Here is a 16,453-nt window from a genome sequence, read left to right on the forward strand (position 1 = left end):
TTCTTTGAATTGTAATTGCAAGAGTTTAGTACACTACGTGATGTGATGAGGCGACTTCTGTTGTTGTGCGAACCACGGTCTCTCTGGCCAAAACTATTGACGGCCTCGAAAAAAAAGTCAGCGAGAGAGAAGCCCGACCTGACCCGAACCCGAGGCAATGATTGACATTTTAAGGCCCGACCCGAATTTCGGGTCGGGTCGGGCGGCCCGATCTTATCTCTACATAAAAGTCACCGCACACGAGTTGACTGTACGCGATCGAATCTCTCCTGCGTGATCAACGCGATTTCACTGTGCCTGTATGCGCGTTTGTGGTGTGTGAGTGTGTTTCTTCTAATTTACTTTCTTTTTGTTTTGTTTTCAGTGTTGGCGGGGCGGAACAGATAACGTTATGTGCGCATGCGGGTTGCTATTTTAGTCCGCAAACTGAGGAATCGCGCGGATGACAGTTTGAGATGGCGGCGAAAAAAAACCCACAAAGGTCCACTAATTACGACATTTAAGAAATGGGAATGCCAGTCTGATTTTTCGTATGAATCGTCCGAAGGGCGTATCACTAAACTCACCTGTGACTCAAGGTGTAGTAATGCGTGTGGTAGATTTTTTCGGCAAATTGATAGTAGATTACACATGCATTGTTTTGGGAAGAGGATGTCAAGCCACAGCAATATGTACCTGTATTAATGATTACCAGTAAATTAATCTTTGCAGTGTGAGATTGGAAAAAATACTCTGATTTTGTGGAATGTTGTATTCATGATGCCATATGAGTACAATATATTTTAATCCATTTATTTTGTTGAATAAACCTGGAGTACACAGCTGCTGATGTTCATTGTTAATCTTGTATGCCTGAATTATTTAAATTTTTGCAGCATTTGTTTATAAGAAATAAACCTATTATCAATGTATATTGTTGTTGTTGTTTGTGATATTATCATATGCAATTGAATAAGTAGACCATTTCAGAATTCGAAATTTGGGACTCTCTAAATGCATAATGGGACTCATACTTTGCTGATCAGTGAGTCCCTGGGACTAGCTGCCGGTAAACTGTAGAATTATCACTGCTGCGGTTAATGTTAAAGAGAGAGAAAGAAACGCAGGGAGAAAAAATATCCTTGTCAGTCTTCATAGAAGTTAACTACAAACAAAAGTAATTTATGTTTACACTCGCATGGCTGTTAAGAACTTAATGTTTCATAAACCATGAACTATCTGTACAGATAATAAAGGTTTTATGTTGGTTGGAGTTCGACCGTGAACTAGATTAATTAAATTTCATATGCTTTTTATGGTAACAAATAATAAAAGTCCAGATCAATTGGTGGTCGACGGCGTCAAAGAAAAGATTGTTTTCCAACCACTGAAATTCCACTGCTCCACTTGGGTTATACTTCTTGCTGTGTTTACATGTTTTCTTTAACGACTGATGTTGCTGTGCTTGACACAATTCGGGGCACGACAAATGCTCCATTTCCCATGCAAGTACTATTTCTGAACTACACTATACATCTACTGCACATGTGTCAAACTCAAGGCCCGGGGGCCAGATCTGGCCCGCCACATCATTTTATGTGGCCCGCGAAAGCAAATCAAACATGTCAACTTCCACAATGCTTGCTAAAATCTCTATCAAAATTTAAAATTCTCCTATGTATTAAATAAGAGACATACTGTAAGCATTTTATTGTAACCAAACCCCTCATTACACTAACTTAAACAATAGTTGATTAAACCATTATTTACTTTTTTAAAATTTGGTTTCAGTCATATCGGCCCTCCAAGGGAAACGGTAATTAAAATGTGGGCCACGATAAAAATGAGTTTGACACCCCTGATCCACTGTATCTTTTGTGCTGCTTATTCCATACAGGGTTATGTCAGGCCCAGAGCCTGTTTTAAATGACGCTAAGAAATAGGCGGCACAGATCCTGGTGATATCATGAAACGAAGAGCACCACTCAAAATATCTAAATTGGCAAAATTACATATTTAGAATACTTAGAGGATATGTGGATAGCAGCCAGACAGGCACTTTGAATAACTCTAAATAAATCCAGATGCATCTGCTTGAGTCGTCTGCATGGATAAACTTTGAGAATGTCTTTGTATAGCTTTGTAAGCCTCAAAAAAAAAAAAAGTCAAACAAGGCAGTCTCATTTACAATGTGTTTCCCCAAATGAGATGTAAACAACAGTCACCTTGTTGAACCTTTTCTCCTCCATATTGTTTATGCACAATGTTGACGAGCAAAATTGTCAGCCTCAAGGTGCTTTGTCATCGAGGTTTGAGGAAGCATGGTAAATAAATACGGCGATATTCACCAACGAATCTGTTGACATGTACAAGCAGGCTCTCAAGCGTCAAGTGATTGTGCCATGAGAAAACCCTGGAACATGTCAGGGATGGGCATGCGCTGTGGCGGTCATAACACCGGAACTGTGGTGCGGCCGAGTCATCAGGCAGCTCTGCAGGAAGTTCCCAAAGCCACGTGCTTACCCATGCCCGGGAGGGGGGGCTCCTGCAGTCCGCTCCCTGTCGTACGTTTGTGCAGGCTGTGCATAAAGGCGACTTAGTTCTGGAATGGATTCATTCTATTTCCATTCATTTTAATCAGCTCGTTATTCCAAACTTTACATCACCCGCCCATGGAGGTCCGCTCGCAGCTCCTTTTAAACGCACCTCGCATGCTGAGACCTGCCACTGGACGACAGCAAAACAGTGTCTTATTTCGCTATGTCAAGACCAGTGCGCTTCTCGTGCATGGCATTCACAGGGGATGAGAGAAGCCACTTTATAGGGGATCTGACAGAAAGCCTTTTTGGATGGTGGCCCTGCTACCATAAGGTCAAATTGTGGTGCCGCAGCCAGAAGTGGCACTGGCTCTGAACAAAAACAACACTGAACAAATACACACCGCACACTTTTGTCAGCAAATGGCGCGAGGATATGTGCACAGCGGGGGTGAAGGGAGTAATGATGATTGATCAATTCAAGTGGATAAAACAAAAAATATTGAATCATGGATATTTTTTAAAAAAGTAATAATGTGTTGACTTTATCATATTTATTCATTAAATTTGTACTGGTGGCCCAGTCTGAAGAGAATAATTGAATTTAAGGTGGGCCGACACAGTCACGTTGTGGCCACCGTTAATGTCGGACCTTGAGGCAGCGAATCAAGTTGTCTGTGTTCACACCGCTAATGGCGCAAAACGCCCTTTTTAGATCTGCCACTCTACACTGGCTTGTAAGCTTGCAACCCACCTCTGCAAATTTACACTATGCCTGACACTACACTTGCACTTGACCCAAAAATAGAGCCCACGGTCTCTAAAATCCACCAGCTCCGTGATAACATCTTGAAAGACTGGTAGAAGATTCCAGTGGCAGCCCGTGAAGCTCGAGTGAACTCCATTCCCTGGAGGGTTCGAGTAGAGCTGGAAAAATAATGGTGGCCACGGAAAATATTGACACTTTGGGTCTAATATTGACATTTTCAGTGAGGGGTGGGCTCACTTTTATTGCTGGCAGTTTAAACATTCGGTGCTCTTGTGTTATTTTGAGGGTAAAAGTAAATTGACTTCATTATACAAGAGGGACAGTGACGGCTTTGAAAAGCAAAGTCTCATTGCTTCAGAGTGGTCCCGTGAAAAGATATAAAATGCGAGTAGACTCAGTTTTGTGAGCTACTAAATGTACTGCTTATGCTGCTGCCACTATTCTCATCACATAACATCAGCAACAAACATTTTGTCATCGTCTTAAAGTGACATTACATTAGAAGTCCCCTGAAACACAAAATTCCCACAATGGAAAATTAGACTGAAAAAAGATATTTCGCGTGAGACTTCCAAGTACAGTGTGCAGTTCCACACTATATTGGCAGTGAGAATGCCTCGTATCCGGCGATGGCCGAAAGAAAACACAGACGTGACTGTTTGTTTTTGCTTGTTGCTGATAAAGTGAACAGAGTGCAAGTGCACGTGAGGCAAATCGCTACTGACTACATTCTTTTGAGCACTCAAAAGTTGAATCCCTTCAAAGAGGACCCCACAGCTCACATTGAAGAACTGGAATAAAATGATTAATCGTGCTGATGTCGTAATTATTTTATGAAAAGCCAGTGTATAACAATTTAAGTAAAACTATTATCCCAGGAGAATCAAACGCTTAAACTTCCGAGTGTCCATTTTAAAAAAATGAACTCAACTTTATTTTTGAGACCTTAAAAACAACCGCCGCTCTATACAAAGTGCTGTACATGGAGCAAAAATAATTAATGCAACAACAAACAATAAAACAATAACGAAGACACTAGAAAGCACAAAAACAATATGACTAAAAATCAAGTCTCATTCTGAGTCAAATGCCAAAGAATCAAAATGAGTTTGAAGACAAGTTATAAAGATGGACAGCGAGGGGCTTTGCCTAACGTTCAGCGGGAGGTCATTCCGAAGAGAGGGACCAACAATGGAAAAGGCTCGATCGCCTTTGAACCTCCGCTTAGTTCTCGGTATTTCGAATAGTGTCTGTCCACAGACCTGACGCACCAGGGCGGCCATTTCAAGATTTAAAAACAAATAAGCTATATACCGTACAGTATAACATTAATACATCAAAGTACTACACATGAAAAAACACGAATACGCTCAAGACCTAAAGACCGATCCCTGCAACCTCCAAAATTTGGCATCTGCTGGCAGTTGAAGAGTAATCTCGTCTTCTCTGTTGCTTGGATGATGAAGCGCACGGGGGTCACACATTTTGTGTTCAAGGCGCATGAATGTTGAGCCAAACGTCAAGTGAGCTCTAAAGCTGCAAGGTTGATGCATTTAAATAACACACGCACACACACGAAACCTGCTGAGCCAGATTTTGAAGAATAAGGCCAAAAACATCCTGCACTTCCACAATCAATTTCAGCTACACAAGTTCATTTTTTGAGGGTAAGTCCTCACAACCACCGCAGGCCATCGAAGCAGCCTTAATTAATATGGAAATATGGTTTAATTTTAAGTGAGAACAGTGTTAATATACATCAACCTTGGCAAACCTAAGTGTTATTTGTAGAGGCGTGCTTATCACTGTGAAACACGTTACAAAAAAAAAAAAAAAGCAGGTGTGGGGAGGAGTTAGGAGTGCGGCGAATACTCAAGCGATGGACAGAACAACCGATAGGAAACCTGATTCTAAAAGATTCATTTGTGACTGCCCCTAGCTGAAGTATTTCATATCAGTCAATATCGATAATGACATTTAAAAAAAAAAAAATCTCATTCAAACTTGGTCAAATCAGTAAGATGGCCAAAACATTGCTTTGGCTAACAATGAGGTTGTGTGCACAAGAGTATGTCGGTACACTGCACAGCCTTGGAATCTCTTTCTCCCACGATGAATGTCAAAAAAAAAAAATGTTGGCTTGTGCGTACAGGTTCTGGTTTGTAGGGCAAAGCCAGCCATTTTGCTGCTGCATTCGGTGGCAGTTTCAAACCAAATCCACAGGATACATGCAAAACCGACCCGAATTTGCCAGCTGTTCACCTTCCCCCTGGCCACTTTGCTGCAAATCTCAGTGGTGGTTGGGGGGGGGGGGGCTGTGTGTTCAAATAGCTGCCTTCTTGCCTTTCAAGATGACATGAGCAACAGGTGACGCTGACCAAACGGTGTCACGGATGCCGCTCCCTCACCCCTCGATGCAAAAGTTTCACTCGTCTCCTCTCGTGTTCAAACATGAAACAAGTGTTGGTATTTTTCCAAACGTAATTAAAAGATCCATTCATGGAACTGGCGGTTAAGAATTATGACATGTCCAATTTACAGTATTGAGAAAGCAAAAAAAAAAAAAAAAAAGTCTCAAAGGGCTTCACCAGCTCACAATTGACAACATCCCCTACTCTGCCCCGCACCATGTCCGTAAACAAGTGATTCATTTTGAAGAGGCAAAATGGGAGTGACACCAATTTTTGTCAGACTAATGACAAGTAGTGATTAGTTTTGATATTTACATCCTCGATGATACCTTGTACAAATCTTGCCGTGTCATTATGTCTTGCAAATGTGATAAAAATGCATTTTATTTGGAAAAGTAAATAAATAAAATAATAATAATCCCACATTAAGAAATTATGCTTCTGACAAACAAAACTTAATTTAGTTTAAGGCTTTTATCTATGTCCGATAAGTTAATATCAATATGCATTGCGATAGACAAATGATCAATATCAATACAAAATCCATTCAACAAAACATTCGATCGAAAAAAAAAAATTGTGAAGAAAACCCCACCCCCGGCATTCTGTGTGCTGTAGGCACAGGCTGCGGTATGTCGTTTGATCTGTGCCACATTTATGAGCGCAAAAGAGGAAATTTGGAGCACAAAAGCATGTTTTGAGCCTAGTCTGAGTGCCCACCCGAAGAAGAAGCCGCTTGAACCACCAAAGAAGTGCGCGCACGCACCCACGCCACACAAAAGTGTGGCTTACACTTGCTCAAATACGACCAGTCGCCTCAGTGCAACTCTTGCGATAAGATTATATTGTTGCAAAGTAAAACCTCCGGATGGGCCCACAGAATAAAAAGTCAAGGAGTTCCTTGTCTTTGACAGGCTGGCTTCTGTGTTTTTTAGCCGGTCACAATAAGCTGAAACAATAACAAAATCTTATGGGCATAATGAGCTCACTAACAAGTTACAGTTAAGAAACTCATTGTAATGCGCGCACCAACACAAAGTTATGAGTCAATTTTCATCGACGACTACAAAAATCAGATGATTATTATCAAAAAGCTGAAATTCTGAGCATATGGAGAAGTGTAAATAAAAAAAATAAATAAATGTATCTGAATGTTTCCTGCAATTGGCTGGCAACCGGTTCAGGGTGTACCCCGCCTATTGCCCGAAGACAGCTGGGATAGGCTCCATCCAGCACACCCGCGAACCTTGTGAGGATAAGCGGATTAGAAAATGGATAAATGGAGCTTAACATATCATTGTTTAAAATAAATTAAAAAATAATTAGCAATTAGTTGTCGATTAATCGTTGCACCACCAAGTTTGTCATCACCAGCAAAGTGCATCCGTTTGCAGAGGGTAATTTGCAGTCGGCTCACAAAATCCGTTCTTCCGCGTTTACCTTACAATATCAATGTCCAAAAAATAGGAGCACCCCCCCCCCCCATGTTCAAGTATGAGTACAGACGTAAACTATTGGTATTTCTAGTATGTAAGTACTTACTGTCTGCAGTGTTGGAGGAAACCCATACACAGAGAACCCATGCAAGCAGAAGAACAACATGGAAATTCCGAACACAGGAAAGCGGGAGCAGAGATTCAAACTCTGAACCTCAGAAAAGTGAAGCGGACACGGTAAATGCCAGGCCAATCTCTGATTCAACTAGACTGCTGTCTAAAGAACAACAACATTACATCAGTTAAGGCCTCCACTTGTGAAAGGAGGAGGGGGCGGGGGTGTCCAGGGTAGCATCAACTCTGCTCAATACAACAATGGCAACGGAAACCAGAGTTCAGAACACTTGGTCATAGATTGTCTCAACCTTCTCTATAAAAACAATGGCTTCATTTAACATGACGTTTACCTATTGGTCAATCAAGGACATTTCGTCAAATACTCTCCCCCCTGGGAGAATTTGGTGCATCTCAACCGGCAAGCATCAAAGTATTAATCCCTGCACGTTGTGAGTTTTGCTTTTGAGCATGAACAAGATGTCATGAGACATATCACCATAAAGGAAACATCTAATGACTCACAAAACGAGGGCTGGGTGATTGTGGGGGAAAAAAAAAAAAAAAAATTGATTCAGACTGAACTCACCATGAACAAAACAATTATTCATTTCAAAACTTTGTATTAATATAAAAGTGACCAAAACTCAACTATTCAAAACTATCATCGTAGACAAATTTCCATTCATCCCTGCATGTTGAACACTTTATTCTTGAACACTTCTTTCTGTCAAGTACATAATGACCTTGTAAATATGGGAAATTCAAGCTTCTTGCTCATTCCGCGATTGCCACACTTTTTTGAAGCCTTGCATTTTTGCACACGTTCAAGTATGCTCTTTATCATATTGATTTTATCTTATGTTATTGTTCTATTTTTATTTTCACGAATCTTGGGGCTTCCCGGGCCCCTATTTTTACACTTTTTTGACAGTTGGAGATGTTGATCAAACATTGCCCGGCCCATAAGGTTTTTATGACGGAGACCAGAAGAAACGGATAAGTAGTTCCGATGTAATAGACAAGTGATATGACCAACATGCATTCCTTATTTACTCCGAAGTTCAACAACAGATTCAACAACTACATTGTTTTCATACAATATCTACCTGATTCGAAAAGCTGCCAAGTGAGCTGAGATGCTGACGTCATTCTAAGTACTATACAGTACTGTTATCCTGCTGAATTAAAAGTAGTCGCTAATGAGGAGGGGGCGACGCAATGTGCATGCATTCTTTCTTCGTGAAACCACAAAGCAGAGTGTGTTCTGTGTGCGAGTCATAACAGTAGTGGTGTTATGCTTAGTCTCAGTGCGCAGGAAAATGCCAGCCAGACAGGCTTCTACCAGCCTGGACCTCGCCTGTCCACTGTATCCAGTGCAGCCTTCAAGTGCTGTCATAAACATTGTAATTACAAGTTCAGTGCACACCCCATGCGCAACAGAGTAGAACTGAGAGTGGGGATTTTCTTGCAATGAAATGTTACCTTCTGGGGGTGGACAGCTGGAGCTGAGTCAATTGGTGGTAAAAGACTGTGCTATTATAACACTACAATGTTTGGAATATTATGGGTACTGTACACTTTTGCATTTTCTGGTCACTGGTCATTTGGCTGCTGTTTTTATAGCTCTGGAGGAAGAACTCAAACACAGCGGCTTCCAATAAGAACATTTGGAAGCGCACATAAAAGGTGGCTAATTTACAAGCGAATCAGTTAAGGCTGGAGACAGGTCAATTAGCCGCAAAACAAAACCTAAACAGATACAGATCATTAGTAATATCCAGCCAGGGAGCAAGACCTTTCCATTTTCTGTCGACTGTGCACGATACAGCCAAGAAAGCAAGCCCCTCAACTACTTGGACTAATGTCAACTGACAAACACATTGCCACAACTTAGACCGAGTGATGAGGGGAAAAGATATTGAGAGACAGATAAACACATTGGATGCCAAAGACAACTCCCAGTAGCTTTTTAGTATGCAACAGAAAAGCTGGGAACTGCAGCAACCTGGATGTTTGTACTGTCTAGAAATGCATGCCAGAGATTATATAATAATCAGCCCGGGGCCTCTGTGTCCTAGTTGGTGTGAATACTCGAGAATCTGGAGGAGATTAAGCCACTTGCGAACATGATGACAGACAACATAATTTTTTTTTTAGAATTTGTCAACAAATGCTTTCACGGAAAACAATCAAATGTCAGGATTTTAAGTCAAACCAATACACCGCGTGTCACTACCGCAAAAAAAGAAATAAACAACAGTTTTTTGTCATTGTTTTCCCAAAGTAAGCAGTTCGTGCGCTTGTGGCAGTAGGAACTTACTCAAAGCGAATGGAAATAGTTCAAAACAACAACCACGTTGAGGGTAAAAAAAAAAAAAAAGCATTTCGTGCGTTTGGGGCAGTGGAAATTTACTAAAAGCAAAGGAAAATATTTAAAAAAAAAACCCACTTTGGGGGAAAAAAAAAAAAAAGACATTCAGAGAAACTGAAACTTTACACACAGAGTGGCACTTTCTGCTTTCCATCATACTTCATTTCCGTGCTAATTTGTTGCTCTGTTTACTTTGACGAGAAATTTAAAAATACAAAACGTGCGAGTGGCGTGACCACAACAGTTTAGTACATCCGGTAGAGATGTAGTAACGAGCATGGTAGTGTGACACCCGAGACGAGACGAGGTGTTTGTTCAATGGAAACATTGTCTTGTAACATTCGCGGAGTGGGAATCTCGTTGTCCCAAAATGTTGTCAGGTCGACGGGCCGTAAGCCTTGCTAAGCTGCTATCAAAGTGATGCCTCCGAGGCTAACGTTAGCTTAGCCGCTGCTCGGCTAGTTAAAAATGGCTGCTTTCCTTTAGTTTTAAATCTCTTACCAGACAGAATAGATTGGAATGGCAATCCTCCAAGCTGGCCCCGTTTGGCACAAAACAAGAACTCATCCTTCTTCACTCCGAGGTCCAACTCGCCATCATTTCACTTCCCGGGAAATAAAAGGGCAATGTTCAGATTTGTCTTTTCTGAGATGTTCAAGCTTAATCAGCGAGTAATAATTTCTGCAACATTTGGCTGGAGGATAGTTTATTTAACAACCTTCCAATTGCAGTTCACCCGCCGGGGTTTAAAAGAGGACAAAATAGGTTACGCTGATATTCAGGGCGACATCTCAAAAACATCCCAAGTTCAATCAATTTCCAGGAGACAAAAATGTTCATAAAACAAAAAGAAAAGGAGAGCCCAGATGCAACTCTCCCCCTCCCCCTTAGCCCTAAAAACGGTCTCAGGTTAAAAAATAAAAAATATTCCGTCGCACTCTTCCACGCCGAAATTCGTTCTAAAAGCGAAATACATCCCCGTAAAAGCTGCTGAAAATGGCATCAGCCTCGATTCGAACAATGATTCCGCTCATGATTTCTGCCTCGGTTCCTGTTGGTTTCCATTTGAATTCATGGATTCCTTTCTTTAATGGCGGCCACAGGGACATTTCTGCCTTCCACAGCCGATTGGCTCGTTCGCGGTCAAAGATTTGTCAAGCACACCGGATTTCATCATTTTGGAAGGATACGTTCTGATAACTTCCGGTAAAAATAAATCTATGGTCAAGATTCTTCACCACATAGTCGTTTTTTGTTTAAAAACTATTTGCATCAAAATAATACTTTCATGTAAATATAACCGTTAGTATAATATTACATCATTTCAACATATGCTTATTGGTATATCAGGCTGCCTAGAGGTGTCCTGCCTCGTTAATAGTTTTATGTTGAAAGTCAAAATATGAGCGTTTATTCCGCGTTTTGCGAAATTCACACTGTCGCGGTCATGAGGGCTGTAACAACACGGTGCTGGTGTGTGTTGCCACTGGGCCGGCGCAAGTGGCGCTACCGAGCAACAGATCTCGTTACTGAATATCAAATCCTATAAAGTTGCTCACTTTACATAGTGCACCACCTAGCGCATTTGATGTTGCATCTGCAATTGATATTGTGCACTCGAGATGCATCGATTAGTTCTTTGTTTTGTTTTCATTCATTTAAATCACTTACATTCATTTAATCCTCAATCAATTTGATCTGATTTGACAACGCTATAAATCTAAAGGGAAAGCGAGGGAAACTGCAGCGTTGTTTTCATGTCTGAGACAAAGCACAGTAGGAGCATAGGAGGTTAAGAGCACAAAAACACTAAATGAAACGTGCATGGAATAAAAGGGACACAGTACGCAAATTCAAAGTCAAGGTAAAATACCTTACCTCAGAATTATTATCACTGTTTGTATTCAACGCTTCTACTGTATATTTACAAATAGGAAAGATGAGGTACATAACGGTAATTATTTAATGATCCGTTGCTTTGTTTACAAGTGGGATCTTGTTATTTCCCTCAAAATAACTCATCCATGTTTAAACTGTGTTGCACAGCAGAAATAATTTCAGCTGCTCACCCTTTTGCCAAGCCCTTCATTATTTGACACAGTAAATTTGAATTTGTCTCTCATTTGTTTGCCACCAAGGGCAGCAATTATGCAAGCACATTGTTTCTGGTGGAGATATGAGCTGGTTGAGTCATACTATTCGCTGGGAGGAAAGCCATGATTGGAATGAAAAATAATTGCAGGTATCTCTGTCCAGTTGAGTTTGCATGACTAATGTGCAAACTGGTTTGGGATTTTGTTTTATAGGCTCTGAATACAAACAATTATTACAGCCAGAGCAATCTGTTCTAATTATTTATTTAAACAACACACAGAGCACTGTGGCACTGTGGAAATATAAAATCATCCGTAATCTTTCAATAAAACCAACCATTGATAAACAACATTTTCAAAATGGTTCAAAGTGTGTTCTTCTCTTGTAACTACATTTATCCCCTAACAGTCCAGTATTCACTTTGTTGACAGCAGAATCAGGATAACATAATCTGGCCCTGTAGTGAGGAAAGCCTCCACATACAGGCACTCCCTACAACATAGTCCTGAGGGAATGTCACCCTCACATCGATGCATCGGGTTGGTATCCAATAAGTATGATTGACGAGATACTCAATGGTAGTTTTTGACCAGTGCATCAATGTCAATCAGGATATTGCTGCTTCATAATTGTTATACATCTACAATAAATATCTTTGTCATGTTCCCATAAACTAAAGCAGATTTAGCTAATGTGAAGTCTTTATTTATTTAGTGATGTATTGTTACTTTTTAAAGTGAGAGCATGCCCAAATAAATTGGCCAGGTCAGAAAACAGCTGGCGAAGTGTTTGTCAGATTCAAAATAGTCTGGAAAGTAAAGGGGCCAAAATTATGTCATAGACCCCAAGAAAATTACAGTCTTCCAACTATGTTTTGGAAAAAAGATCATATTTATGACTTGATGGTGTTGACAAGACCAACTGAATAAATTATATATGGCTTACTCTTTGCCCATTGAACTGATCACCTGTCAATCACAGAGCTGACAGAAACCATCACACTCGCATTCAGTTTTTGCACTGTGGTAGAGAGAGTGTTCAGCGGAACCCACGAAAAGCATTCACATTAAGTCCTCAACCACTGTTATGAGCAACTCATGTTCAGCAACCACATGGAGTTGCCAACATAGCAGCATGCACTGTTTGGGTATGAATAGAACTCATTTCCTTTTGCTTGTGGTGAAACACGCTTTCAATACAAAGATGTTTATGTTCTAAAAAAGACTGAAGAAACATGCTTTGAATTGATGTGATGACTGATTGATAAAGGATCCTTCTTTGAATGATCCCTCTTAAATATCCGCCGTGAATGACGCCATCATGAGTACAATGCACAATGGGAACTTTGTGCTCTTATTGAGCAATCTCGGCGGTCCCGCAATATCAGCTTCATGATCCCATATGATCCTAGTTGAGGGATTGAGCGGCTTTCTCGAGCTTAAGTTTCCTCGCAGGAAAATGAACGGTAATCACTTAGAGTGACTGTCATCATTTATTTTTGCTCTACTTGATGTGAAAAACAATTAGATTATGATACTATCTTGTATAAGACTGTTAAACAGCCAGCCGTCTTTGCACAGAGAACTAATGGGTGTGCCAGATAGCTATCATGTCTTCTGATTGTTTTCTCCACCTCTCTGTTATCTCACACCATGGAGAAACATTCGGTCATGTATTTTCTGTCCTAGCAGAAATCTGCAATATTGGACATTAAGACAACACAAGATAGTTCGGAGTTGGCAACAGATTCGACTTGCTCTGTGGTCCATGGCATTCGTACAGTACAAGCAGTCAGAGGTGTGTGACAAACTCAGATGTCACCTAATTAGTGGTATTTAAATCTGTACAACAGGAGGATTAAGTGGTTCCAGCATGTGAATGGTTGACCATTGGGAGTTTGGGGAAAGTATGTTAACTCTCTCGAATGGCTGGTGTATTTCCGGGCTGGCCCGAGGCAACATTGCCGACCACCCCTAGACCTCATTGACGTTATTTCTCAGCAATTGACGGCCGCTTTCGAATTTTGTGCCCAGCACGTCCCTGGCCCAGAAGTATGTCAAAGGTGTAAAGTCAAATGAGGTTATCTTGCTTGACTTACAAGGCCCTATTTACGTGACCTGTAGCACAAGTGAAGCGCAAAGTGTGGTCTAACTCTGCGCATGGGGTTGTGTGTTTCTCTCTTTTGGCATTTTCCATAGACGGCCGCAGTTAGAAATTTGCGTTTGCGCCGTTGTGAGAGTGAACACAGCTGACTTGATTCCCAGACCAAGGAAGTGGCTCGCCTCATTCCCTTTAAATTCAGCACAGGAGAGGAGTGCGGGCTACATCGCGGAAGCGTAACTGACTCAGTCTGCGCATGAGATTGGCGCACACAAAGTACGTTCATAAGGAACTCCAAGAAGATCTTCACTTGCGGATGATTTGGCCACAGCAAAATGAGCACTTTGAGACCGCTTTCCACCCCCGATCGTGCGTTTGTCTATGTGACACCCGCTACCCCCGTGACCCCACACAGAGACATTGTGGGGATGGTGCTTTCAAAAATATATTAAAGATGAAAATGAATATGTGGCAGTTTTTACGCCCAGCTCACGTGTACCTGTCGACGAAAATAAGGCCCTTGGAGTGCACACATTGTGGAGAAATGTTTGTCAAGACAAGATATGTGCTGAAAAACATTTTCTCTCAAATCAATAAAATTGACCAGAAATTGACCCTTTTGCTTGAAGACCTAACTGAGGCATCTGAGAGTTGAGCACAGCTTGACTCCAAGGTCTAAGAGTTCAATTGCATGATTTGTGTTTGAATGGTGCCTAAGCGGTTGTATCCCATCCTTCGCCTCAATGGCGAGGCGATCATCTTTGTTCAAATAAAATACTCCACCTCCTATTGTTCCCTTAAAATCCTAAAATGAGACCGCAGAGCACCGCCTGAGGAGAAATGCTTCCCTCCGGATTAAAAAAACAAAACATAACATTGTTGACTTGCCATTCACAAGGTAACTCAACCACATGCATACAAAAAAAAAAAAAGTTATTTGGATAAGCATTGTACTTTACTAAAAACTACCCAATGAAATTTGTGTCAAATTATTAGCTAATGTAATGGGACACACATTTTTCAAAAAGCGAAACTGGAGAGGTAGGGGTTAATTGTACGATTTTTGGCAGCCTTTTTCCGTGATACTCTACCTAAATAGTGTAGTATAGTTTTCTTATTAACTGATATACTGTAAATATTGAGCTGACATTCAACTGCTGTATTTGTCGAGGTACTGAACAGATTTTGGAAGTTAGGTCATTTTCTAAAAAGCTTCCACTCTGTGACCCGTGGAGCCACAAAGTGTTGTCTTTTATTTTACCGTATCCAAACTATTTTCTGGCCACATCATAAAAGTCGATTTTGTGTCAGGCGACACCTGTTCAAGTGCACGATAAAGCTCCTTTGTAACTTGACCGGCGTTCTACAAGACGAGTCTCTTCAGTGGGACATCAAACGGTGTCGTTCAGAGGCAGTTAGGCAGAGAGCTGCTCTTTGTTCACTCACCTCTGTAGTTAAAGAGTGTGAAGTGCTTGTCAGCTCAGTTGGTGCAACAATGCTTTGCCTCTCTAGGCTAAGGGAGGTCTGGCGGTGGCGGAGGTTAGCGCCACGTTCCCTCCATTAATGGGACTGAGGGTTATAGTTGATGAGGTTCCGCCCCTGTGCACACGGGAACATTCCAGTTACACAAATACGGGCAGTGCTGTGCCTTTGTTGCGGTGCTGACTAGACAAGTGAATGTCTGCAGGGCTGCCGCCTCAGAAAAGACCAAAGTCTTGCATCCCTGCTGCTAAATGATCTGACACACTTTTTCCTGCTGCAGTCTTTTCTCAAGCCCTCGTTGTTAGGCTGTTGCCGCCGTCTCTTTCACTACACCTCCTTCCTCCTCCCAACCCTCCTCCCACTTTCATGCTTTTAAACACATTGCAAGCAGATGGAGGAGAGGGTGGCCGTATCATTTCCCCGCCTATCTGAAGCAGCCTTCTACCCAATAACCAGCACGGGATTAATACATTCAATATGAACTGAAGGCTAATGAAATGTGCACTGCCTACCATGCGGATGAAGAAAGCAGAGCACAAAGCTTCCCGAGACCTGAGAGCGAATGAATGAGATCATTGTCGGAATGACTTCCATCAAAAGCAGCAGTCAGCGAAAGCATAAAACTGGCCCGCTGTCAGGATTCTGACCTGGGTGGCGGGCCACAACATGCCCAGCATTCCTCTGTGACACGATGCTTTGTCATCTTCTTCACAGTGGCATTGAGCCACAGGGCTCGTCCACAAAAGCACAACTTGCACTTTATTTACCAATCGCACAGATTGTCTGCCTGTACAGTGTGTTTCTCATTGTGGAATCAGGTTTCCGGAAACACTATGATAAAAGCCACGACTGGCATCACGCGGCGAGCCACCTTGTAGCAACTGTGCAGCTTTGCGGAATGATGTCGTTCTCTCCGTTTTACAAGAAACAGCAGTAACTGCAGGACTCTGCAGTTTTCTCACCCATATACACTCTTACACTCACGTCAGAGTCAGATACATTCAGTTCCAAGTGAGAAAGAATAGATACTGGCTGTTTAGGAGGTGGGGGGTTGGTGGTTTGGTTATGTGAGACAGAGAGCAATGGGGATGTTAAGAGTTCAACTCAAGGGCGTGTTGAGAGGGAGGGGAAACAGCTGCTGAAGGGCTGTTGATGTC

The 16,453-nt window shown here is 41.7% G+C and overlaps 1 protein-coding gene across 2 annotated transcripts in view; it reads right to left on the reverse strand.

Annotated features, from left to right (window-relative positions):
• med13a (mediator complex subunit 13a) overlaps positions 1 to 10,753 on the reverse strand; it is a 78,224-nt gene extending 67,471 nt beyond the window's left edge. The window contains exons 1-2 of one of the 2 annotated variants that reach the window (XM_019895273.1): positions 10,339 to 10,753; positions 10,122 to 10,224 (exon numbers count right to left, since the gene is read on the reverse strand). In XM_019895273.1, the coding sequence (XP_019750832.1) occupies positions 10,122 to 10,187 (66 nt within the window). In that variant the 5' untranslated portion in view covers positions 10,188 to 10,224; positions 10,339 to 10,753. Of the gene's footprint in view, positions 1 to 10,121 lie in introns of both variants that reach the window. The other variant, XM_019895272.1, reaches the window with a different exon arrangement.
• Positions 10,754 to 16,453: the final 5,700 nt, after the last annotated feature.

This window comes from Hippocampus comes, unplaced genomic scaffold, assembly GCF_001891065.2.
Source record: "Hippocampus comes isolate QL1 unplaced genomic scaffold, H_comes_QL1_v1.1 scaffold177, whole genome shotgun sequence".
NCBI classification, from domain to species: Eukaryota; Metazoa; Chordata; class Actinopteri; order Syngnathiformes; family Syngnathidae; genus Hippocampus; species Hippocampus comes.